The sequence below is a fragment of the Bos taurus genome, chromosome X (assembly GCF_002263795.3).
Source record: "Bos taurus isolate L1 Dominette 01449 registration number 42190680 breed Hereford chromosome X, ARS-UCD2.0, whole genome shotgun sequence".
Taxonomy (NCBI): domain Eukaryota; kingdom Metazoa; phylum Chordata; class Mammalia; order Artiodactyla; family Bovidae; genus Bos; species Bos taurus.
This window is the reverse complement of record NC_037357.1, coordinates 79724543-79751717: the sequence shown is the minus strand read 5'-3', so window position 1 is coordinate 79751717 and position 27175 is coordinate 79724543. Positions and strand designations below refer to the sequence as shown.

At 37.4% G+C, this 27175-nt stretch overlaps 1 protein-coding gene across 2 annotated transcripts in view; it reads right to left on the bottom strand.

Annotated features, from left to right (window-relative positions):
- Window positions 1-24032, bottom strand: part of TEX11 (testis expressed 11) — a 203971-nt gene extending 179939 nt beyond the window's left edge. The window contains exons 1-3 of one of the 2 annotated variants that reach the window (XM_002700044.5): window positions 23915-24032; window positions 22738-22795; window positions 6127-6248 (exon numbers count right to left, since the gene is read on the bottom strand). In XM_002700044.5, the coding sequence (XP_002700090.2) occupies window positions 6127-6248; window positions 22738-22774 (159 nt within the window). In that variant the 5' untranslated portion in view covers window positions 22775-22795; window positions 23915-24032. Of the gene's footprint in view, window positions 1-6126; window positions 6249-22737; window positions 22796-22932; window positions 22994-23914 lie in introns of those variants that run through there. The other variant, XM_024988612.1, reaches the window with a different exon arrangement.
- Window positions 24033-27175: the final 3143 nt, after the last annotated feature.

The following is a 27175-nucleotide window of genomic DNA, read 5'->3' as shown; positions in this document are numbered from 1 at the left end:
GCTGGACTCCGGCACATGTCCTCCATAACCTAGTCTTTTTACTTTTTCTCCCAAAAACTTAACATCAGAGTAATTATATCACTGTCCTATCAACACAACTTGTTCATTCCTATCTGTGTACCTTTATTCATACAAACCAGTCAGTCCTAAAGGAAATCAACCCTGAATATTCACTGGAAGGACTGTTGCTGACACGGAAGCTCCAATACTTGGGCCACCTGGTGTGAAGAGCCAACTCATTGGAAAAGACCCTGATGCTGGGAAAGATTGAGGGCAGGAGGAGAAGGGGGCAACAAAGGACAAGATGGTTAGATGGCACCACTGACTCATTGGACATGAGTTTGAGCAACCTTCAGGAGATAGTGAAGGACAGGGGAGCCTGGCATGCTGCAGTCCATGGGGCTGCAAAGAGGACACAACTTAGTGACTAAACAACAAGAAATTCATAGTTGGCTTCACCAGATATACCTCCTCCCCTTATCTTTATGTAATTCAAATTCAAATTCAACCTCACCAAGAACATACATGCAATTTTCAACAACTACTACATTCTTCATTATCTTTCTCTTCTTTGAATTCCTGTATTCACTAAGTTTCACATAATTGAACAATTAATTATGCTACTTTGTATTATTTATCTTTTGTTTTTGTTGTTACTCTTATTTCCCAACTAGGCTTCTTGATATCAAAGATCGTACCTTACTCAATTTATGTAGCACTCACATTACCTACCAAAGTGCTAAGTAAAGAATACATATTCAAATAATAAGATTCATTTTACTATGTCCTGTTCTAGGAACAAGGGGAGCAAAGATTTTGGCAGCTTCTTTTGGGGTTTATCTTTCTATCAGGTCAACCAGATGAAAAAATGAATCAATCTCATAGCATCAAAAGAATAAAATTTGCAATAAGTTGGCTTCTGGCAAGAGATCTCTAGAGGCAATAGTTGATCCTGGGTGGTACTACTGCCTGAGACCAATATACCATAGCTCTGGCCTAAATCTCCCAGTGTGCTATAGTGACGACAATACAAGTTATATACCTACCATTCTTATCATAAACATATTGATAGCAAATGACTAAAAGGAATAATAACTGGAAAAAAAATTTAAACTCAGTTTGTGTACAATAATGGTACACAATTGTATTTTAGTTTATTCGTTTATTTTCTCCAGTGCCACTTTTTCCCCCTATGGTTTCAAATTTCCCTGATGAGCTCTGCTTTAAACAGATTATTTATTTGGCATGGCCATCATTTCACTAACTATTCTGCAGCTAATTGTCATGCTTACCTCCATCTCTCTCACATAGTATCCCCATCCCACAACTGACCTAATGATGACTTTCACATGAAGTATTATTTGATATGTTTCATCAAAAGCACATGGAGTTAATATTTGACTCAAAATTTCCCAGAAAAACAAATGGTATTTAGAGGGAAATATTAACATCCAGAATAAAGCAACTTAAAGAAGTTGCCTTTTTTGATATTTTAGAAAGCAATTTAACAATATGTAAAAAGAGCCAAAAATGTTCTTATCTTTTGACACAGTTAATTGTTTTACTGAAATAATCTAAAATATGGAGGGGATAATCTCTGCACTTAATAGTGTTCCTCATATCATTATTTACAATAGTGAAAAATTAAGAACAATATAAGCACTCAGTAATAAAGAAATATATAGATAAATTACAATAAATCTACTAGATGGAATGTTATTCAGTCATTTAAGACAGTGATCATGGACCTCCCTGGTGGCCCAGTGGTTAAGACTCCACCTGCCAACACAGGGGACATAGGTTCAATTCTTGGTCCAGGAAGATTCTACATTTCTCAGGACAACTAAGCCTGCATGCCACAACTACTAAAGTCCACACGCCCTAGAGTCACAAAACAATAAATACTGTTATGATTCCACTTATATGAGGTACCAAGAGTAGTCAAACTTATGGAGATAGAAAGCAGAATGGTGGTTGACAGAGTCTGGGGAAAAGGAAAATGAAGTAGTTGTTTAACAGGTATAGAATTTCAGTTTTTCAAGATGAAAAGAGTTCAGGAGTTGGTTGCACAATGATGTGAATGTACTTGATACTACTGAATTTTACATTTTAAAATAGTTAAGATGGTAAATTTTATGTTATGTATACTTTACCACAATTAAAAATAAAACAAGCACAGTGAGATACTACTTTACATTCACTAGGATGGCTATAATCAAAAAGACAGATAACAATAAATTTTGCTCCTGATGTGGAAAAATTGGGTCACTCATACACTGCTGTTGGGAATGTAAAATGGTACAGTCACTTTGGAAAACAATCCAGCAGTTCCTCAAAAACAAAAGAGTTACTATATGACCAGCAAATTCACTCTTAGGTATATACCTGGAAGAAATGACAGAAACCAACAAAATTTCTGTAAAGCAATTATCCTTCAATTAAAAGATAAATGTTTTAAAATATGTAAAACCTGTACATGAATGCTCATAGCAGCATTATTTTTAACACATTCATTCTCCTCAGATTTATATATAGATTTAATATAATCCTTATTAAAATATCAAGAGCTTTTTTTCACTTGGATTAATACTTTTTTAATTAGAGGATATTACTTAACAATATTGTGATGGTTTTTGCCATACATCAACATGAACTGGCCATAGGTATATATATGTCCCCTCCCTCTAGAACCCTCCTCCCACCTCCCTCCCCATCCCACCCCTCTAAGGTATCACAGAGCACCAGCTTTGGGTTCTCTGTGTAATACATCCAACTCCCACTGGCTATCTATTTTACATATACTAGCATATACGTTGGAGAAGGCAATGGCAACCCACTCCAGTACTCTTGCCTGGAAAATCCCATGGATGGAGGAGCCTGGTGGGCTGCAGTCCATGGGGTCGCTGGGAGTTGGACACGACTGAGCGACTTCACTTTCACTTTTCACTTTCATGCATTGGAGAAGGAAATGGCAACCCACTCCAGTGTTCTTGCCTGGAGAATCCCAGGGACGGGACAGCCTGGTGGGCTGCCATCTCTGGGGTCGCACAGAGTCGGACACGACTGAAGCAACTTAGCAGCAGGAGCAGCAGCAGCGTATATGCTTCAAGGCTATTCTCTCAAATCATTCCACCCTGTCCTTCCCTCACTGTGTCCAGAAGTCTATTCTGTAGACACAGACAGCAAAGTGTATCTCCTTTGCTGCCCTGCAAATAGGATCATCAATACTATCTTTCTAGACTCCATACATACGCATTAATATATGATATTTGTCTTTCTCTTTCTGACTTACTTCACTCTGTATAATATGCTCTAGGTTGATCTACCTCATTAGCACTGACTCAAATGCATTCCTTTTTATAGCTGAATAATATTCCATTACTGATGGACCCTGATGCTGGGAAAGACTGAAAGCAAAAGAGGGTGGCAGAGGATGAGACAGTTGGATAGCATCACCAATTCAATGGACATGAACTTGGGCAAACTCTGGGAGATAGTGAGGAACAGAGAGTGGTGGTGTGCTACAGTCCATGGAGTTGCAAAGAGTTAGAAATGACCTAGTGACTGAACAACAACAATATTCCTTTGTGAATATGTACCACAACTTCCTTATCCATTCATCTGTCAGTGGACATCTAGGTTGCTTCCATGTCCTAGATATTGTTAATAGTGCCATAGCAACATTATTTATAGCAGCCAAAAGGTATAAACAGCCCAAATGTTCATCAACAGATGAATGGATATACAAAATGTGACGTACCCAAAGAATGAAATGTTATTCAGCCATAAAAGGTAATGAGTTACAGATACATGCTACAACATGAAAGAACTTTGAAAACATTATGCTAAGGGAAGATCCCCTGGAGAAAGTAGAGGTTACCCACTCCAGTATTCTGGCCTGGGGGTCGCAAAGAGTTGGACACAACTGAGCGACTTGGACTTTCACTTTCAAGTGAAAGCAGTCAGTCCCAAAAGACCACATACTGTATAATTCCATTTATATAATATGTCCAGAATAGGCAAATCCATAGGGACAGAAAGTAGATTAGAAGCTGTCTAGAGCTGGAGAAGAAAGAAGGAAATAGAGCATGTTTCTTTCCGGGGTGATGAAAATGTTCTGAAGTTCACTTTGGTGATGAGTATACAACTCTGTGAAATACTAAAAATCATTGACTTGTACACTTGGGTAAATTATATGGCATATGAATCATATATAAAGCTACATATGTGTGTGTGTGTGGGTATTAGTCACTCAGTCGTGTCCGACTCTTTGTGACCCCATGGACTGTAGCCCACCAGGTTCCTCTGCCCATGGGATTCTCCAGGCAAGAATACTGGAGTGGGTTGCTGTGCCCTTCATATGAAAGATATTTACAATAAACTTTCTTCTCACCTTTCCATTTGTACAGTCACCTAAATGGAAGGATCTGCCCAAGGTAAACATTATCAAAACGTTTCAGAACCTCAAGGCAATTTCAAAATTAAGTGACAGACTTCCAATTAAACACTAGAAAAAAAATACCCTCCCCTCAAAAAAAGCACTACCTCCGAAGGCTTATATTCAACTGAGTTCCCCACTACTAGGTAGTTTCTTATTCTACTGCAAAAGGAAGGAAAAGAGAATTGCTATTAAGTGACTAACTACTATGTATAAGATGGGTTTAGAAAAAGCAGAGGAACCAGAGATCAAATTGCCAACAACCGTTGGATCATACAGAAAGCAAGGGAATTCCAGAAAAACATCTTCTGCTTCATTGACTACGCTAAAGCCTTTGACTGTGTTAATCACAACTATGGAAAATTATTAAAGAGACAGGAATACCAGATCATCTTATCTGTCTCATGAGAAACTTGTATGCAGGTAAGAAGTAACAATTACAACTGGACATGGAACAACTGATTGGTTCAAAACTGAGAAAGGAGTATGACAAGGCTGTATATTGTCACCCTGTTAATTACATGCAGAGTACATTATGCAAAATGCAGGGCTGAATTCATCACAAGATGGAATTAAGATTGCCAGGAGAAATACCAAAAATCTCAGATAAGCAGATGACACCACCCCAATGGCAGAAAGGGAAGAACTTAAGAGCCTCTTGATGAGGGTGAAAGAGGAAAGTGAAAAAGCTGGCTTAATTAAAAAAACTAAGATCATGGCATCTGATCCCATCACTTCATGGCACATAGAAGGGGCTCCAAAATCACTGCGGATGGTGAGCACAGCCATGAAATTAGAAGATGCTTGCTCCTTGGAATAAAAGCTATATAACAAATCTCGACAGCATATTAAAAGCAGAGACATCACTTTGCCAACAAAGGTCTGTATAGTCAAAGCTATGGTTTTTCCAGTAATCATATACAGATATGATAGCTGGACCATAAAGAACGCTGAGCACTGAAGAACTGATGCTTTCAAACTGTGGTGCTGGAGAAGACTCTTGAGAGTCCCTTTGCCTGCAAGGAGATCAAACCAGTCAATCCTAAAGGAAACCAACCCTGAATGGAATGATGCTGAAGCCGAAGCTCTAGTACTTTGGCCACCTGATTCAAAGAGCCAACTCATTAGAAAAGGCCCTGAAAGACTAAAAGCTAAAGGAGAAGGGGGCAGGAGAGAATGAGACGGTTAGACAGCATCACTAACTCAGAGGACATGAATCTGAGCAAACTCCAGGAGATAGTGAAGGACAGGGGAGCCTGGTGTGGTACAGTCCGTGAGTCATAAAGTCAGACACGACTTAGCAACTGAACAACAACAACCCAGGACCTAAAATATGTTATTTTGTTCACTATTCATAACAACATTGGGAGGTGGGTTTTATTATTCTCCTTTTAACATATGAGAAGAGTGAAGCCTAGAGAGGTTAAATAGTACATAGTAATTTGAGACATATTTTTCCATTGGTTTCTAAAACACTATTTTCCCTAAATGTGCCATTAGGCTTGATTTCTATGTATTTAGATTTCATGTTAATCATGAAGATTGTTTTTTTATTTATACATTAATTAAAACAGTGAATCATAAAAACTTATCATAAAGTTATTTTTTTTAATTTTATCTTATTTTTAAACTTTACAATATTGTATTAGTTTTGCCAAATATCGAAATGAAATTATTTTTATACCAACCTGAGAATCCTGTATTTCAGCCATAGACTCTCTGTTGATATTTCCTATATCCATGAAGAGTCTATCAATTGCCGCAGGTGTGGTAGGTGAAATGTCTGTCGCAATTAGGTTTTCAATAGTTTCTGAAATAACAAATGATAAAAGTGACATGAACTATCAACACTGGCTGAAACTAGCAAATCATTCTGAAATCTGTTCCTACAGCATGAAGAAACTTCAATGATCCTTAGGGTAAAACTGAACTGGAGATAAAGTTTATTTTAGCTAAAGGAAGAGTACAATTTTCAAATACATTTTCTATTTCCTAGGACTCACTTGTTTATAACTTAATTATCATTACTCATTCTCAAAGTAAAATGCATTGACTTCACAAATAGTATTGTTATTAATAGGTCATTTTAAAACTATAAAATAGAAATTAACAATGTCTTCAAAACTACAAAATGTAGAAATTCTGAAGGGAGACTTAAGATATATGCCCTGTAAAACTGAGATACTTATTAATACATTCAAACATTAGGCAGACATACTCTGAAGTCTTGACCCTACTTTCTGAGAAAAAAAATGACATGCTCAGTTAGCAACAACATTAACCAGTTACTGAATACTATACAAATAATTTCACCATTTTCTAAAAGACTTGAGCTTCAGAATCCATATGGCTGAACCTGATTAAGCCATAGAATTCCTTAAAATTAAAACATGATGTATAACCATAATTGATGCTTTTCACATTACCAAAATTGAAGTTTTTACAAACTCATGTAACAGAGGTCTCCATAACCTACGTCTCTAATTTCTTGCACTGCTTCTGAGCATTAACTAGCTTTAACGATACTAATAAGAACACCTTCTGGAATATTTTTAATCTGCTACAATAAACAGATTTTTAACCTGTTAAAATAAACAATACATCTTCTAAATTAAATTCTTTGTTAAATATCAGAAAATAGATTCACATAGCCACTTCACAAAGCAAATTATTTTCAAATATACTCAAATATTTTTTAAAGCTCATAGAATCTTTAGAACCCTTCATGATCAGATTTTAGGGAAAACATACCATATATATTTCAGAGGCCTCAAGTAATGATACATATGAAAATAAAAACCTCTAGCTTCCTTACTCCCATAAAGCAGTTAATAGGCTAATATTAAATTTTTTTATTCTTCTAAGATTAGGTAACCATTATTCCTTGCTCAAAATACTGATAACAGATTTAGAAAAGTTTAGAATGGAAGAAAATATTTGCAAATCATATATCTGATAAGGGCTTAATATCCAAAACATATAAAGAAATCAGACAACTTAATGGTAAAAACTCAAACTTAAGAAACATACTGAAGACCACTAGGTACACGAAGAAAAGAAGCTCAACATCATTTATCATCAAAGAAATGCAAATCAAAACCACAATGAGATATCACTTCACACCTGTTAGAATGGCCATCATAAAAAAAGACAAGCAATAAGAAGTGTTGGCAGTAATCTGGAGAAAAGGGATGCCTCAGCACTGTCAGCGGAAATGTAAATTGGTGCAGCCACTATGGAAAACAGTAAAGTTCCTCAAAAAATTAAAAACAAAACTACCATATGATTCTACTTCTAGGTATTTATCTGAAGAAAATTTAAAAACTAATTGAAAAGATATGTGCAAACTCATGTTCACTGCAGGACTATTTACAATAGCTAAGATGTGGAAGAGAAGACTACACATGGACATCACCAAATGGTCAACACCAAAATTAGACTGATTATATCCTTTGCAGCCAAAGATGGAGAAGCTCTATACAGTCAGCAAAAACAAGACCAGTAGTGGACTGTGGCTCAGATCATGAACTGCTTATTGCCAAATTCAGACTTAAACTGAAGAAAGTGGAGGAAACCACTGACCATTCAGTTCAGTTCAGTTCAGTCGCTCAGTCGTGTCCAACTCTTTGCGACCCCATGAATTGCAGTACGCCAGGCCTCCCTGTCCATCACCAACTTCCAGAGTTCACCCAAACTCATGTCCATCGAATTGGTGATGCCATCCAGCCATCTCATCCTCTGTCGTCCCCTTCTCCTCCTGCCCCCAATCCCTCCCAGCATAAGAGTCTATTCAGGTATGACCTAAATCAAATCCCTTATGATTATACAGTGGAAGTGAGAAATAGATTTAAGGGACTAGATCTGATACACAGAGTGCCTGATGAACTATGGATGGAGGTTCATGGCATTGTACAGGGAGCAAGACCATCCCCCAAGAAAAAGAAATGCAAAAAAGCAAAATGGCTGTCTGAGGAGGTCTTACAAATAGCTGTGAAAAGGAGAGAAGCGAAAAGCAAAGGAGAAAAGCAAAGATATAAGCATCTGAATGCAGAGTTCCAAAGAATAGCAAGGAGAGGTAAGAAAGCCTTCCTCAGTGATCAATGTAAAAAAATAGAGGAAAACAAGAGAATGGGGAAGACTAGAGATTTCTTAAAGAAAATTAGAGATACCAAGGGAACATTTCATGCAAAGATGGTCTCAATAAAGGACAGAAATGGTATGGACCTAACAGAAGCCGAAGATATTAAGAAGTGGCAAGAATACACCAAAGAACTGTACAAAAAAGATCTTCAGAACCCAGATAATCACGAGGGGTTGATCACTCACACTCACCTAGAGCCAGACACCCTGGAATGTGAAGTCAGGTGGGCCTTAGGACGCATCACTATGAACAAAGTTAGTGGAGGTGATGGAATTCCAGTTTAGCTATTTCAAATCCTAAAAGATGATGCTGTGAAAGTGCTGCACTCAATATGTCAGCAAATTTGGAAAACTCAGCAGTGGCCACAGGACTGGAAAAGGTCCGTTTTCATTTCAATCCCAAAGATAGGTAATGCCAAAGAATGCTCAAACTACCACACAATTGCACTCATCTCACATGCTAGTAATGCTCAAAATTCTCCAAGCCAGGCTTCAGCAATATGTGAACCATGAAATTCCAAATGTTCAAGCTGGTTTTAGAAAAGGCAGAGGAACCAGAGATCAAACTGCCAACATCCGCTGGATCATCGAAAAAGCAAGAGAGTTCCAGAAAAACACCTATTTCTGCTAAAGCCTTTAACTGTGTGGATCACAATAAACTGTGGAAAATCCTGAAAGAGATGGGAATACCAGACCACTTGACCTGCCTCTTTGAGAAACCGTATGCAGATCAAGAAGCAACAGTTAGAACTGGACATGGAACAACAGACTGGTTCCAAATAGGAAAAGGAGTACGTCAAGGCTATATATTGTCACCCTGCTTATTTCACTTATATGCAGAGTACATCATGAGAAACGCTGGGCTGGAGGAAGCATAAGCTGGAATCAAGATTGCTGGGAGAAATATCAATAACCTCAGAGATGCAGATGACACCACCCTTATGGCAGAAAGTGAAGAAGAACTAAAGAGCCTCTTGATGACAGTGAAAGAGGAGAGTGAAAAAGTTGGCTTAAAGCTCAACATTCAGAAAACTAAGATCACGGCATCCGGTCCCAATCACTTCATGGCAAATAGATGGGGAAACAGTGGAAACAGTGGCTGACTTTATTTTTCTGGGCTCCAAAATCACTGCAGATGGTGATTGCAGCCATGAAATTAAAAGATGCTTACTCCTTGGAAGGAAAGTTATGACCAACCTAGACAGCATATTAAAGAACAGAGACATTACTTTGTCAACAAAGGTCCATCTAGTCAAAGCTATGTTTTTTCCAGTAGTCATGTATGGATGTGAGACTTGGACTGTGAAGAAAGCTGAGCGCTGAAGAATTGATGCTTTTGAACTGTGCTGTTGGAGAAGACTCTTGAGAGTCCCTTGGACTGCAAGGAGATCCAACCAGTCCATCCTAAAGAAGATCAGTCCTGGGTGTTCACTGGAGGGACTAATGTTGAAGCTGAAACTCCAATACTTTGGCCACCTGATGCAGAGAGCTGACTCATTTGAAAAGACCCTGATGCTGGGAAAGATTGAGGGCAGGAGGAGAAGCGGACGACAGAGGATGAGATGATTGGATGGCATCACCGCCACAATGGACATGGGTTTGGGTGGACTCCGGGAGTTGGTGATGGACAGGGAGGCCTGGCGTGCTGCAGTTCATGGGGTCGCAAAGAGTCGGACACAACTGTGACTGAACTGAAGACGTGGAAAGAACCTAAGTGCCCATCAATGGATGAATGAATAAAGAAAATGTGGTAAATATATACAAAAGAATATTATTCAGCCATAAAAGAATGAAATCTTGCCATCTGCAACATGGATGGACTTTAAAGGTGTTATGCTAAGTGAAACAAGTCGGAGAAAGACAAATACTATATGATCTCACTGACACATAGAGACATTAAAAAGAGAAAGCCCATAGATACAGGAAATAGATTGGTGGTTGTCAGAAGCAGGAGGCAGAGTGGGCCAAATGGGTAAAGGAAATCAAAAGATACACTTTCAGTTATAAAATACATAGGTCATAGGAATGTGATGTATAGCATGACAACTATTATATATTTTTAAATTGCTAAGAGTAAAAAACTGCTAAGACTAAATCTTAAAATTTATCAACACAAGAAAAATTTCTAACTATGTATAGTGATGGATGTTAAATTAGATTTATTATGCTGATCATTTTGTAATATACATAAATATTGAATCATTATGTTGCACACTTGAAACCAACATGATGTTGTATGTCAATTATACCACAATTTTTAAAAAATTAGGAAAAATTTTTAAGTGTTTTAAAAAAATCCAAGTATCATTTAGAAAGATTTCTTAAAATGTTTTTGAAAAGAAAAAAACCATTAGTGTGGGGTGTCTGGCACTGAAGCTTGCTGCCTCTTGGGTGGAGTGTGGTCTCAGTGTAGGTATGTCATAGGAAAAATATTCCTTGGGGTCAGGAATTCTATGATAGTCCAAAGTTCTGGAGTTGAGCCTCCTGCTTCTGGGTTTCAATCCCAACCTCTGACAGTAGCATCAAGACTTCTCTGTCCACACAACTCAGAAGACAAAACCCTTAGGTCAATGGTGAAACAACTCCCCACAGCCAGCAACACCCAAAGAGATTCACAGAGTTATATAGAGAAGAGGGAGGAAGGAGATAGAGGTGATCAGGAGGAGAAAAGGGGGAGTAGTCAAAAGAGAAGAAGGCAATCAAGCCAGTAATCAAATTCCTAAGTGAAAATGGGTATTAGAAATTAAACTCTTAAAGGTACAAAATTAATAACAAAAGATCAAAAAGCAAAAATTAAAAACATAGAAAAATTGGACTCTTAAAAGTACAATATAAAAAAAAAGTAAATTGAACATAAAGAACCATATTAGGATAGTATGAGGAAAATGAGGATGGGGAAGAAAGTTTAAAAAACAGGAAAAAATAAGAATAAAAAATAAAAAGAAATAATAAACTTTTAAAAAATAGTAATTATATAGAAAAATATATCTAGGAATTTCTCTGGAGCTGTTGTAAGCAGTGTGGGGTCATTTCAGTGTCAGATAATCCCTTGTTCCAGCTTGTACTTGTTCTCAAAGTCAACAGTTGCCCCTCAAATGCAGTCTCAGCTTAACTGCAGGATTTTAATCTGTTGCACCTGCCACTTCTGGGGCAGTTCCCCTTTCTTTTCTTTGCTTAGGTTGGCCTCCTCTGCTTGCAAGTCTCTTCAGTGTCTCATTCCTGCGCTGACATGAGGGGACAAAAGTGGCCACTTACTCAGGCTCACTTGCTCAGTTGTGCAGTGGCAAGGGAGGGATAACAAACACCACTGAGATGTGTGGGTTGGATGTGCTCACAATGGATGGACCACATGGGAGTCGCCACAGCCCAAGGTGGCATGCACTTCCCAGGTCCAAGCCACTGGAGCTAAACAGTGAATATGGTAAAATCACAGGATATAATATTAATACACAAAAATCCCTAGTATTCCTGTATGCTAACAATGAAAAAAATTAGAAAGAAAAATTAAGGAAATAATACCATCCACCACTGCAATGAAAAGAATAAAATATTTAGGAATAAACTTCCCTAAAGAAACAAAAGACCTGTATACAGAAAACTATAAAACACTGATGAAAGAAATGAAAGATGACACAACAGATGGAGAAATATGTCATGTTCTTGGATTCAAAGAAATCAATATAGTGAAAATAAGTATACTACCCAAAGCAATCCACAGATTCAATGCAATCCCTATCAAACTACCAACAGTATTTTTCACAGAACTAGAACAAATAATTTCACAATTTGTATGGAAACACAAAAGTCCCCAAATAGCCAAAGCAATCTTGAGAAGAAAGAATGGAACTGGAGGAATCAACCTGCCTGACTTCAGACTATACTACAAAGCCAGAGTCATCAAGAAAGTATGATATTGGCACAAAGACAGAAATATAAATCAATGGACCAAAACAGAAAGTCCAGAGATAAATCCACACACCTATGCACACCTTATCATTGACAAAGGAGGCAAAAATATACAATGGAGAAAAGACAGTCTCTTCAACAAGTGGTGCTGGGAAAACTGGGCAACTACGTGTAAAAGAATGAAAGAACACTTTCTAACATCATACACAAAAATAAACTCAAAATGGATTAAAGACCTAAATGTAAGACCAGAAACTATAAACCTCTTAGAGGAAAACATAGGCAGAACATTCTCCAACATAAATCACAGCAAGATCCTCTATGACTCACCTGCCAGAGCAATGGAAATAAAAACAAAAATAAACAAATGGGATCTAATTAAACTTAAAAGCTTGAAGGAAACTATAAGCAGTGTGAAAAGACAGCCCTCAGAATGGGAGAAAATAGCAAAGGAAACAAATGACAAAGAATTTTCTCCAGAATATATAAGCAGCTCATGCAGCTCAGTATCAGAAAAAAGAACACCCCAATCAAAAAGTGGGCAAAAGACCTAAACAGACATTTCTCCAAAGAAGACATACAGATGGCTATTAAACACATGAAAAGATGTTCAACAATACTCAATTCAGAGAAATGCAAACCAAAGCCAGAATAATTATCATCTCACACCAGTCAGAATGATCATCATCAAAAAGTCCACAACCAATAAATGCTGGAGAGGGTGTGGAGAAAAGGGAACCCTCTTACACTGTTGGTGGGAATGCAAACTGGTACAGCCACTATGGAGAACAGTATGGAGATTCCTTAAAACACTGGTACTAGAACTTGCCATATGACCCAGTAATCCCACTGCTGGGCATATGGAGGAAACCAGAATTCAAAGAGACACATGTACCCCAATATTCATTGCAGCACTATTTACAATAGCTAGGACATGGAAGCAACCTTGATTCCATCGGCAGATGAATGGATAAAGAAGTTGTATAGAACAGTCTTTTGGACTCTGTGGGAGAGGGAGAGGGTGGGATGATTTGGCAGAATGGCACTGAAATATGTATAATATCATATATGAAACAAGTCGCCAGTCCAGGTTCGATGCACGATACTGGATGCTTGGAGCTGGTGCACTGGGACGACCCAGAGGGATGGTATAGGGAGGGAGGAGGAAGGAGGGTTCAGGATGGGGAACACATGTATACCTGTGGCAGATTCATTTCGATATATGGCAAAACCAATACCATATTGTAAAGTTAAATAAAATAAAATAATAAAAAAAGAAGTTGTGGTACATATACTCAATGGAATATTACTCAGCTATAAAAAAGAAACACATTTGAGTCAGTTCTAATGAGGTGGATGAACCTGGAGCCTATCATATAGAGTGAAGTAAGTCAGAAAGAGAAAGATAAATACAGTATATTAACACATATATATGGAATTTAGAAAGATGGCACCAACGATCCAACATGCAGGGCAGCAAAGGAGACACAGACATAAAGGACAGACTTTGGACTCAGTGGGAGAATGCGAGGGTGGGATGATTTGAGAGAATAGCACTGTAATATGTACATTACCATATTTAAAACAGATGACCAGTGAAAGTTCAATGCATGAAGCAGGGTACCCAAAGCCAGTGCTCTGGGACAACCAAGAGAGATACAGTGGGGAGGGAAGAGGGAAGGAGTTTCAGGAGGAGGACACATGTATACCTGTAAGTACTTATCCTCCAATTAAAATAAATAAACTAATTTAAAACTAAGTTTTAAAAAAGAAAAAAACCAATATAAAACTTTTAAATTTGACTTTTTTTTTAATCCAGATATTTTATTAGAATATCAATTATAACTCCTAGTTACATAGTATATGAGACTGTGATTCTGACTTGTGAATGTTCTCTTAATGTTTTATATAATTCATTCTTTGTCAAAATAACCTGATCCTTTCAAAACATATTTTCAGTGTCATTCAGTTGAGCAACTTGACTGACACCAGCTGAGGTAATGACAGCACTGGAGTTCTTTAGGATAAAATGCAGTCAGCAAAGCTGAGTAAGTAAGAGAGATCACATAGCTGAATGGTTGAGAGTTACACTATGAAGGAGAGACTTTCTTCTGGGAGAAGTTCAGAAAAAAGCTTCTATAAATACAGGCTATTCCTGAGATGTGAAGACAACATCCTGTATTAAGGTTATATCAAGCAAGATTGTACATTTTGAAAGAAAATGATTAAATTATCTTCCTGGCTACTGAAATAAACTATGATTTACAATATGATTTCAGTTAATTTAAATGAGATTCATCCTGGTTAAAACTGGGGAGTCACTCTATTGAGGCAGCCATGTTAATCTGTACCAATTAATTCTAATTAGGTAGACAGCATTTTAGGTACAGTATAGGGAAAATTTCTCTGTCCTTGAGGACAGGAGATTCTGTTACAACATGGAAAAAAAAATCTATCAACAGTCCTGCCAAGTCTCTCCCCATGACCTCCATCAACTCAAGCAGTCATTCAAAAGCCAAAGCAGTTCAAAGACTTTCCAGGGGCAAGATTTTACTCCAAATCACAATAATTATCTGCAAATTCTTCAGTGAGAAAAGGATGAAAAATGACAATAAAGTTAACATTTGCCTAGTGCTTTATATAGTCTCTTAGCTTTTTCATATGCATTTTCATTTAATCATCAATGTACTCTGTAAGGGAGATTATTTATTTAAAGAACTTTCTTCTTTTTTAATATTTATTTATTTGGCTGGGTCTTAGTTGCAGCACACAGACTCTCTAGTTGTGGTATATCGATTCTCTAGTTGCAGCATGCAGGCTTAGTTGTCCCTTGGCATGTGGGATCTTAGTTCCTTATCCAGGGATCAAACCCACATCCCCTGCACTGCAAAGTGGATTTTTAACCACTGAACCACCAGGGTCCTGGAATATATTTTTATTTTATGAGATGCAGGCACTGAGATTTAACAAAGCATAGTAACTTCTTAAAACTGACAGAAAGAGGAAGTAGTAAACTAGGACTTGAACTGAGGCTTTCTAATATGAAATCCTATACTTTCCACTATATTGGGCCTATTGAGAAAGGCCTGGAAGAACTGACTTGCCAGGACTCTGAGACAACTAAAAAATAGTAAAGAGAGAATAAATGAGCCAACACTATTCAGAGTGCTACACTATAATTCTGTTGTGGGCTAAGAAAATCTCCCAACAGAGGCTGGTTTTAATGAGGACAGTCAAAATGTCCAAAACAGTGTCAAGGGGGCATGGGAAAAAAATTGGACAAACAGGTTAGTGATGGACAAAATCACACTGCAAATCATACTGCCTATCTTATGGTCAGAGAGACAATCATTTTTCTTATGCAATGTTCCAGGAGGACCCAACTGACGAACTGGGTATGGCACAACAGAATCCAATCAGTGAATCATAATGCCTAAGTCACATGAAACTGCATGCACCATAGTTTAAGAGAATTATTCACAGCAATGTATTGTAGTTCTGAGCAGAACCTTCATCCTTGAGAGCAACTAGGAAAGGATACAGAGCAGGGCTAACTCCATGAAAACCATGACAGTTAGAAATGATAAAGCTCAACAGGTGCCCAAAGTATACCCATAGCATGTTAAATATCAAATCTGATGGCCACTATGACTTCATTCCAAAACAACCTCTTCCCTACTTCATAATACTGTTATTCTTTCTTGCTCCAGACAGAATTGGCTCAGGGACTGGAGCAAACTTAAGTCTGGGTTCATCAGGAGATAAAGGTACGTCAAATTTTAGAGGGCAACTGGCTGGGCAGCAGGGAGCGTAAAAAGGCAAGAGATGACTAGATCATGCTAATCAAAAAAGGAATTTCCAACTTGATTCTGGTGAGGAAATACATCTAGTCTCATCCAGGGCACTAAACTTTAGAGACTAAAGGGTAGAATTATACTTACTCTGAACAAACTATAGCAGTAGGAGGAATATCTCAAAAAGCTACAACTCAGTCCTCTCAATCAAATGCACATTGTATAAATGTTTCAGTGAATTTGGTATTTCCTTCACACGCCTATAAAATGGAAGGTCAAAAACCAAACTCAACTTGCCAATTCATCCAATCCTACCCCTAAGTATCTGTATAGATTTACAAAGTCTCTGTATAAGTTTTACTCTCATTACATCCTCTTACCCACTGTAGCTGAGCCCTGCTGCTCTTGACTGAGTCTTTTATTCAGCTGAGATCTGGTTTGTTTTAGTTACCACCATACCAAAGGCTATTTTTATCTAAGTACTTAATTAACTTCTGTTTACACAGCGTTAACACATTAAAAACCAGAGACATTACTTTGCCAACAAACGTCCGTCTAGTCAAGGCTATGGTTTTTCCAGTGGTCATGTATGGATGTGAGACTTGGACCCATTTCCCTCATCCTTCTCCCCAAAATTGTAACTATGTGAGGTGATAGATGCCTTAAACAACATTACTGTGGTAATCACTTTGCTATACATACATATATAAAAATCATTAGGCTGTACATCTTAAACTTACACAATATTATATGTCAATTTTATCTCAATAAAGCTGAGGAGAAAGGTGAATAGGAATTGGTAACAGAAGTTCATATACAGAGAGCCTCAAGAGGCCTTCAAAGAGATGAACCAAAATTCTAAATCTAGAGTTAAAGCCAAGTACAGAATAAGACAGTGGCCAGGCTTTGGAAACAACAGAAAATCAGGCAGGTTGAATAAGCATACTCAAGAGTACTTGAGCTCATCAATGAATTTGGTAAAGTTGCAAGATACAAAATGAATATACAGAAATCTCTTACATTCCTGTACACTAACAACAAAAGATCAGAAAGAGAAATTAAGGAAACACTTTCATTTATTATCACATCAAAAGAAAAAATACTTTGGAATTAACCTATCTACGGAGGCAACAGACCTCTACTCAGAAAACTGTAAGATACTGATGAAATCAAAGATAACACAAAAAGATCGAAAGATTTACCATGTTTTTTGGATTGGAAAAATCAGTATTGTGAAAATGACTATATTACCCAAAGTAATCTACAGATTCAATATAATCCCAATCAAATTACCAATGCCAGTTTTTCACAGAACTAGAACCAAAAAAATTTACATTTTGTATGGAAACACTAAAGACCCAGAATACCCAAAGCAATCCTGAGAAAGAAAAACGGAGCAGGAGGAATCAGGTTTCCTGACTTCAGACTTATCCTACAAAGTTTATAGTAATAAAAACAATGTGGTACTAGCATAAAAACAAATATAGATCAACAGAAAAGGATAGAAAGTCCAGAGATAAACCCACACACCTACGATCACCTAATCTATGACAAGGGAGGCAAGAAGATATAATGGAAAAAAAAGAACCTCATCAATAAGTATTGCTGGGAAAACTGGACAGCTACATAAAAAAATGAAATCAGAACACTCTCTAATACCATACATAAAAATAAACTCAAAATAGATTAAAGACCTAAATGCAAGACCAGATACTATAAACCTCTTAGAAGAAAAGAAAAGTAGAACACTCTCTAACATAAACCACAGAATGATTTTTTTTGATCCATTTCCTAGAGTAATGAAAATAAGAACAAAAATAAACAAATGGGACCTAATTAAACTTAAAAGCTTTTGTGCAGCAAGGACTTCCCTGGCAGTCCAGTGGTTAAGACTCTGTGCTTTCAATGCAGGGAGTGTGGGTTCGATCCCTAGTCAGAGGAGGAAAGATCCCACATGCTGTGGAGCAGCCAAAAAAAAGGAATCCATAAACAAAATAAAAAGACAACACATTGAATGGGAGAAAATACTTGCAAACAAAGTGACCAATAAGGATTACTCTCTAAAATATACAAACAGCTCATGTAGCTTGATATCAAAGAAACAAACAACCTAGTCAAAAACTGGACAGAAGACCTAAATAGACATTTCTCCAAATACAGAGGCCAAGAGGTACATGAAAAGATGCTCAACATCACTGATTATTAGAGAAATGCAAATCAAAACTACAATGAGGTATCACTTCACACAAGTCAGAATGGCCATCATCAAAAAATCTACAAACATTAAATGTTGGACAGGGTATGGTGGGAATGTAAATTGGTACAGTCACTATGGAAAACAGTATAGAGATTCCTTAAAAAGGCAAATATAGAGCTACCATATGACCCAACAATCCCACTCATGGACATATATCTGGAGAAAACCATAATTTGAAAAGATACATGTGCCCCAATGTTCACTACAGCACTATTTACAATACCCAGGTCATGGAAGCAACCTAAATGTCCATCAAAGGAGGAATGTGGTTATATATATACACACACATACACACATACAGAGGAATATTACTCATCCAAAAAAAAAAGAACAAAATAATTTCATCTGCAGCAAAACGGATGGACCTAGAGATTGTCACACTGAGTGAAGTCAGACAGAAAAAGATAAATATCATATGATATTGCTCATATGTCGAATCTAAAAAAAATGGTACAAATGAACCTATTTACAAAACAGCAATAGAGTCACAGATGTAGAAAACAGAATTTTAGTTACCAAGGGGGAAAGGGGGAAGGGATAAACTGGGAGACTGGGATTGACAGATACACACTACTTTATATAAAACAGATAACTAAAGAATCTACTATATAGCACAGGAAATGCTACTCAGTACTCTGTAGTGACCTATATGGGAACAGAATCTAAAAAAGAGTGGATACAATATGCATGTATAACTGATTCACTTTGCTATAAGCAGAAACTAGCACAACATTGTAAATCAACTATACTCTAATAAAAATTAATTCAAAAAAATAAATACTTTTTTAAAAAGCATACTCAGAGCTTGCTGCCTAATGAATTAATGTCAGTCTTAAGTTTTTAATAACATAATATTCCGCCCTTGGCTCTACCCTATTTAACAATTTTATCAATGATTTGCATGAAGAAGTTGAGAGAGAGACAAGAAATAAGAGACAAGATATAATCAGGAACAAAAATTAAATCCCCAATTACAGAATGACATTAACGTAAGAAACAAAAAGTCCTGCATTTAAGTCTCTGAAACTAACTCTACCAATATGACAGTCAAGATGTAGCTTAATATAAGCATGTATTAAAAAAAGACTGAGGGTCTTCTGGGACCAAAAGCTCAAAATGAGTCATTAGTATGGTGTGATTGCCAGCTTCCAAAAAAAAGAAAAAAAAATTCAATCTTAGCTATAACAGTATCTAAAGACAGCAATGATCATTTCTAAATCTAAAGCAAAAGATTACTTTGAGCTTATCATACTGAACCGAGAGAACTGTGTTCTGTTCTGTGTACCATACTTTAAGGAATAACATGAAAAGAATAGAGCATGTTCAGAGGACAGCACACAAAATGATGAGAGGACTAGAATCCATGTAATATGAGGAATGACTAAAAGAACTAAAAATGTTGAATCTGAAGAAGAGACTTTCCAGGGACAGAAGTATTTTAAAATAGTTGAAAAGCTGACATGCAGAAAAGGAGTTACAATGATTTAGACACAATGAGTATAATTTAGACCAATTTCTGTTCCTTTTTGACCTTGAAACTGACTGTAATTGTTGATTCAAAAAGACAGATGTTATGTCAATTCTCCCTGAGAAGAAAATAAGCTATCACATGGCCTTTTGTGATCCATTTTTACAAAACTTGACTAAAAAGGTTATGTACACAGAAGATAAACCTCAAATGGAAAATAAATCTATGAAAATATACCCAACTTCACTACTTAACAGATATGCAAATTAAAACATCCATGTAATACATTAGAGCAAATGGAACTGGCTGAGGAGTATCTAAGAACTCTCTATACTCTCTGTAAATATAAAACTGTCCTAAAATAAAATGTTACTTAAAAACAATAACACCCTTCAATCATGCAAAATTTTTTAAGTCTGACAAAAGCAAATATTAGAATAATAAGGAAAGAGAAAGGAAGAGGCAGTATAAATTGTTCAAACTACTTTTGACAATGATTTGGCAATATTTGTTAAGTTAAAGATGCTTATAGCATTTCACCCAGCAGTTCAAATTCTTAATTACAATCCAGAGTAGCACTGCCACTATAGGGTAGCCACTAGCCATATGAGACTATTGAACACTTGAAATGTGGCAAGTCCAAAATGAGACATGCTTTAAGTATAAAATACATACTAGACTTCAATGATTTTGACTAGAAAAGAAAAAGAATATAAACTATTTCATTAATAATTTTTATATTGATTACATGTTGAAATGATAGCATTTTGGATATACTGAGCTAAATATTTGTATCGTTAAAATTAATTTCATCTGTTTAAGCTTTTTTAATGTGGTACAAAAAATACAAAATTCTTTACGTTTGCACTATGTTTCAGTTGTTCAGCACTGCCCTAGAGCTTCATCCACTAGTGTTCAAGAAATGAATTAATTTAATGAGTCATAACCAACATTTACATTTTTAAAAGAAAAAGCATAGAATAGAAAATATCATTCAAAAAGCATAGAACAGAAAATATTACATACACATGCACTGTATGTAATAAGGGTAAAATGATTTCATTAAACTTTTGATACAGTGTGTATATACCAAGATGTGATGGAAAATATATTTCCTTTCCATTGGTGTTGGTGGTAGTCAAAAATGTTTGAAAGCTCCTGATAAACTCTTCAAAACACAATGTTGTAATGCTGTTGAGATTAGATAAATAAATTGTGGTACACTTATAGTCAGTGTAATATTACTAATAAGCAGTATAAATAAATGAACTAGAGCTAAAATATCTGTATGGGTAAATATCCAAAACATAATACAGAGCAAAAAAAAAATACAACTTGCAGGAAAATATCATACAAAATGATAACAATTTATGTAATATTTCAAAGATGAAAAAAAGGCACCTTAATCCTTTAGAGAGCATCCCTGGGGGCTCAGATGGTAAAGAATCCACCTGCAAGGCAGGAGACCTGGGTTCAATCCCTAGGTCGGGAAGATCCCCTAGAGGAGGGTATCGCAACCCACTCCAATATTCTTGCCCAGAGAATTCCCACGGACAGAGGAGCCTGGCAAGCTACAGTCCATGGGGTCGTAAAGAGTCAGACAAAACTGAGCAACTAAGCACAATCTTTTAGAAGCATGTGGCAAAATGTGAAGATTCAACAAAACTTTGTGGTAGTTTTACAGGTCTTCATTACATTCCTAAACTTTTCCGTGTGCTTCAAATATTTATGTAAATACCAGGTCTCAAATACAATATATTTAAAAGTAATAATCCCTACTCAATGTTTTTAATCCTTAAAATGAAAGTGAAAGTCACTCAGTTGTGTCCAACTCTTTGTGACCCCATGGACTATACAGTCCATGGAATTCTCCAGGCCAGAACACTGGAGTGGGTAGCCGTTCCTGTCACCAGGGGATCTTCCCAACCCAGGGATTGAACCAAGGTTTCCCAAGTTGCCGGCGGATTCTTTACCAGCTAAGCCACAAGCGAAGCCCTAAAATAGCATATCCTAAATTAAAACTTAAGGTTAAGTGGTAGTGGGCTTTGTTGTTGTTGTAAAATGATAAGCATTAACAAAACACTGACCTAAACTTTTTTAAATCACAGATTTCTAGCCAATCTGGTTATGACGTATTTCATTATTATATGAACGTGAATGCAAATATACCATAGGTCTAATCATGTCCCTCCAAAAAAGAAGTACAGTAAACTCTCCCATACCTGGCATGGTTGCGGAATCTAGTTTTCTAGTCAATTGAACTGCTTTTTAAACTAAGAATTCCCACAAATATCATCCATTGAGTACCAATTTTCAAAAGAATTAAGATATAATAAAATGCACTTAAACCTAATGCTACACAAGATATAATTTATTTTTCACTGATGATTATGGACAGGCACTTCAGGATCTAGCAGTAATTTTTTTAATGTCCTTTTAACACAGATTTTTATTTCAGATTAAACCAGAGTCACTATGCATGCACAACAATCCCGAGAAAACAAGCTAAAAATTGTGAATTCTATTTCCTTATGCTAGTTTTTAAAAGGATTCCAGTGTCTTAAACATTAACATTGTTTTCCAATACGTAAATGAGAAAACTTGGAGCTATGGATACTCCGAAGAGACAAAATTAGGAAATAAAATACATTCAGATGATCTGAATAAGATAAGGCAGCAAATAGTTAAACATTTTCTTTACTATTTTTACATTTTCTAGTGTAAAGCTAGATACCTTTAAAGTCCATGACACGAAAACGAATGTCGTCCATTTTGGAATCTCCGGCTCAGGCCTACGAAATAAAATATTTTAATATTCTGTCCTTTATTCTCTAGCTTAGCAATAAATTTCTTTTCAAATTTTTCCTGTCAGTTCTGTTCCAAAAGAAAAAATGCTGAGGAGATTTTTAAACCCAGAAAAAGCAGTTACCGAACGCCAGGATCAAGCTCCTCCGACGTGAACTCGGCTTCGAGAAAATTTTCATCTGCCCCGCAACACAAAAACCGCCCCCTGGGCCCGGGCTACCCTGTGATTGGTCTGTCTTCTTGCTGCCTCCTCTAATTGGTTCAAAATCTCCCTTGCCGCTCATACGTTCAAAACATCCAATCACTGACCGTCTTTTTTCCCGCTCTCTGCAGACCCAACTAGCGACCGTCTTTTTTCCCGCTCTCTGCAGACCCAACTAGCGCGCCTCAGCTCCCTTCCCCCAACGGTAACTAACCATGAAGCTCCGCGCCCCCAACGGTCACTAACCATGAAGCTCCCCACCCCCAACAGTCACTAACCATGAAGCTCCGTGCCCCCAACGGTCACTAACCATGAAGCTCCCCACCCCCAACAGTCACTAACCATGAAGCTCCGCGCCCCCAACGGTCACTAACCATGAAGCTCCCCGCCCCCAACGGTCACTAACCATGAAGCTCCGCGCCCCCAACGGTCACTAACCATGAAGCTCCCCGCCCCCAACGGTCACTAACCATGAAGCTCCGCGCCCCCAACGGTCACTAACCATGAAGCTCCGCGCCCCCAACGGTCACTAACCATGAAGCTTCAACCGAATTTTAAGTCCGTCACATCCAAACTACAATAAATATCTCCCACTTTTGGTGGCCCCACACCACTGTCCATACTTCATCCATGTCCCCAAACCCTGCCTTTTGCCCACCTTCCTTCACCCAAGAGTCAGTTCCATAGTTCAAATCACTGCCTCAGAACCACTTTAAAAAGTATTTGCCTATGGCCGATTCATGTTAATGTCTGGCAGAGGCCATTACAATACTGTAAAGTAATTATCCTCTGATTAAAATAAATAAATATATATATATTTTTTAAGTGGTAACCTAATGGCAGCATCTCCTCGCTAATTAGAAACCACCCAACTAACCTGTACCTGACCAAAAAAATCACTCACAGCAGCCGGCAGAGCCGACGCCACCGCGCTCCTCCGCAAACCCAGTCCACAGAGCGAGTCGTCGAAGAAGAGGAGAACGCCAGACGCCGGACGCTAGGAAAGCTCCTCCCCCAAAGTGACGTAAATCAAAGGACGTAAATCGCAGAGCCGTCGCAGAGCGGATGTAGAGCCTGAGCTTCCGGGCACAGTCTGTACATGAAGTTCTGGGGACGCAGTTCAGAGGGCTGGGTGAGAATCACTGACAGTGAGGGAGTATAGTGTAATACTAAAACATACTGCAGTTACTACGGGAAGAGTGCAGATGGTAAGGGTTACAGAAAAGAGGAGAGCAGGTCTTCGAAAGAAAAAAAAAAAGAGAGCAAAGAAGGAAAGAAAAGTAAAATAAACAATGTTGCGCACTGATATTCAAGATATGTTTCTGCTGCCCTGCCCTTGTCAAGTCTTAAGAAAAATACCCAATGACTCCCCTGCAGGTTCACAGCAAGGGCAAGGGACCTACCCATCTCCAAACAAATGATTTCATTGATGGTGTGTAATATATATATATATGAATATGTTAGATTCCAGCTAAATCTATGGGTGATGCTTGCAAGGAAGGAGTTGGCCTCTGCCGAAATCTCCACTCAGAGACAGCAGTGTTAAGACATCGCATATCAAAACATTAACAAGCCTCCCACCTCTTGCCTCACATACCCCTCTTTTAAGCCCTGTGCACCTCAGTCAAGCCAGATGCGGAGCTGGCTAACAAGATGAAGAGAAGAGATTATGGCTTCAAATCTGGGAACACTAACATAGCTTCCTCGCAACCCTGAGAGTCTCAGATTCAGTCATTATTTACTATGGAAAAGATGAGATTTCTAAAAATAATTTCTTTTCCCTCTTCAAAATTTTGTGCATCTAAATCACATAGTATCATGAAGAAGAGGGGGTAAAACAGGAAGTACTGCTGTTAAATACTTTTCTTTTGGATCCTCCTCTATTAAACCCTGGTATATAATTCACAATCCTTTTCACTTTCACTTTTTACTTTCATGCCTTGGAGAAGGAAATGGCAACCTACTCCAGTGTTCTTGCCTGGAGAATCTCAGGGACGGGGGAGCCTGGTGGGCTGCTGTCTATGGGGTCGCAGAGTCGGACACGACTGAAGTGACTTAGCAGCAGCAGCAGCAGCAGCAGATTGCTAAATTAGGGGAAGAAATATGGTAGAAAAGGGCAATGTGGGTGTGTGTGTGTGTGTGTGTTCAGTTGCTTAGTTGCATCCAACTCTTTGTGACCCCATAGACGGTAGCCTACCAAGCTCTTCTGTCCATGGGATTTTCCAAACAAGAATACTAGAATGGTATTTCCTCCTCCAGGGGATTTTCCTGACCGAGGGATCGAACCTGCATCTCTTGCATTGGCAGGTGTATTCTTCACCACCTGGAAAGCCCAAAGGCAGTAGAGTATCCCATAATTGACTGAATCTTTATGCACTACATACTGTGTGACCTGGAGCTAGCTACTTAGAATCTCAGTACATCAATTTCCCCATCTGTAAGATGGGAATAAAAGTCATTCTAGGCTTCTGGTTCAATGGAATAGTGTACGTATTAACATCTAAAACAGTGGCTGGCATATGGTAGGTACTTATCAAATGTAAATTCCCATTGTAATTCCCTATTTCCTGGTTGGCAGTTAAGAGCTCCTAACTTCCATCATCCCACCCAAGCTCCTGGCTGTAGCATAACTCCTTTGTTCATGGATGAACTAATGAACAAACAGGACGATAATTAGACCTCAGTTCTCAAGCCTATAGTGGTCCTTTGAGAGCTCTTAGTTTCTAATAATGTCTGTAGTAGAATAGCTATTATCCAAGATTATATAAGGCATCCAGGAATCAAGTGACTCAATTGATCAATACTGACTGCAAATATGACTCCAAAGTCAGGTCTACTTATTGAGCTGACACCACTGCATTGAAAGGGCCAGTGAAAAAAGGAAAATATGCAGAAAGGTGAAAAACCCTTATGTTGTTTTGGTATCTCCAATTTTTTTTTTTTTTTTTTGGTCTCGATAGCCTCTTTAGATGTTACAAGTAAGTAAGATTAAGAGACAGAAAAAAAGTAAAAGAGAGAGAGTAGAGGAAAGGAAATAAAAGAAGCTGGTGCATGTTGAGAAGGACATGCAACAGTGAGCAGTGAAATACCATTAAGTAGCACTCAACCGGCTGTAAATTATCTTCCCTTTCCCCTAGCATAAACTATAAATTTTCCACTCCAACCCTTTAACAAATTAGTGCAGAAATGGTGAGATAAGTACATAAGGCAGGTGAACAGCTTGGACTCTAATGAGAGCTTATTAAGACTCTCATTAATAGAGTGGATTAAAAGAGAATAAGCAACTGAGAATACAAATTAGTTAATAAGCATTACATCTTGTCAAAAGAAGAAGACCTCTAGAATAAATATAAGTATAGGCTGGAAAATTCCAAAAACAAATTAATAATGAAGCAAGGAATGGGCTTATTCTATTAGATATTAAAACTACCATAAATAAAATTGTATGGTAATAGTGCATACAGAGAAATGGAACAAAATAGAGTCCAGAAACAGGTCCAGGTATATATAGAAAGGATTCAAATCAGTGGAGAAAAGAGCTAGTCAGGAAAAAGTACTGAAGTGCAATAGCCATTTTAAAAATATAATAAAACCAAATCCCTGACTTACTTCATATACCAAAATGAATTCTGAATTAATCAAGTACTAAATTGAATCATAAAACTTCTAAAGGAAGTTTGAGTGAATATTTTATAAACACAACAAGATTTAAACATGATCTAAAACCAGAATCAACATGGAAAAATAATAAGTTTTACCACATAAAAATTAAAATCTTCCTAATGGTACTGTAAGCAAGGTTGAAAGACAAACCACAGATTAGAAAAAGGTACTTTCAACATATGTAATAGATAAACAGTTAACATATCTAACATAAGAGCTCTTAAAGTTAAAAAAACAAATCTTCTAGCACATAAATCAGCAAAGAATGTGATCAGACAATTTGCACAGGAAGAAATATAAATAACCAATAAACACATGAAGAGATATTCAGCCTCACCAGTAATCAAAGCAATGCAAATAAAGCAAGTGAGTTTTTTTTCATTTATCAGATTGGCAAAGGTTAAAAAGATTAACAAAACTTCAAATTGATAAGATGTACAAAAGACCCACTCTTGTGTACTCTTCGTAGGAGTACAAATGGGTATCAAAATCTTAAAAGTGG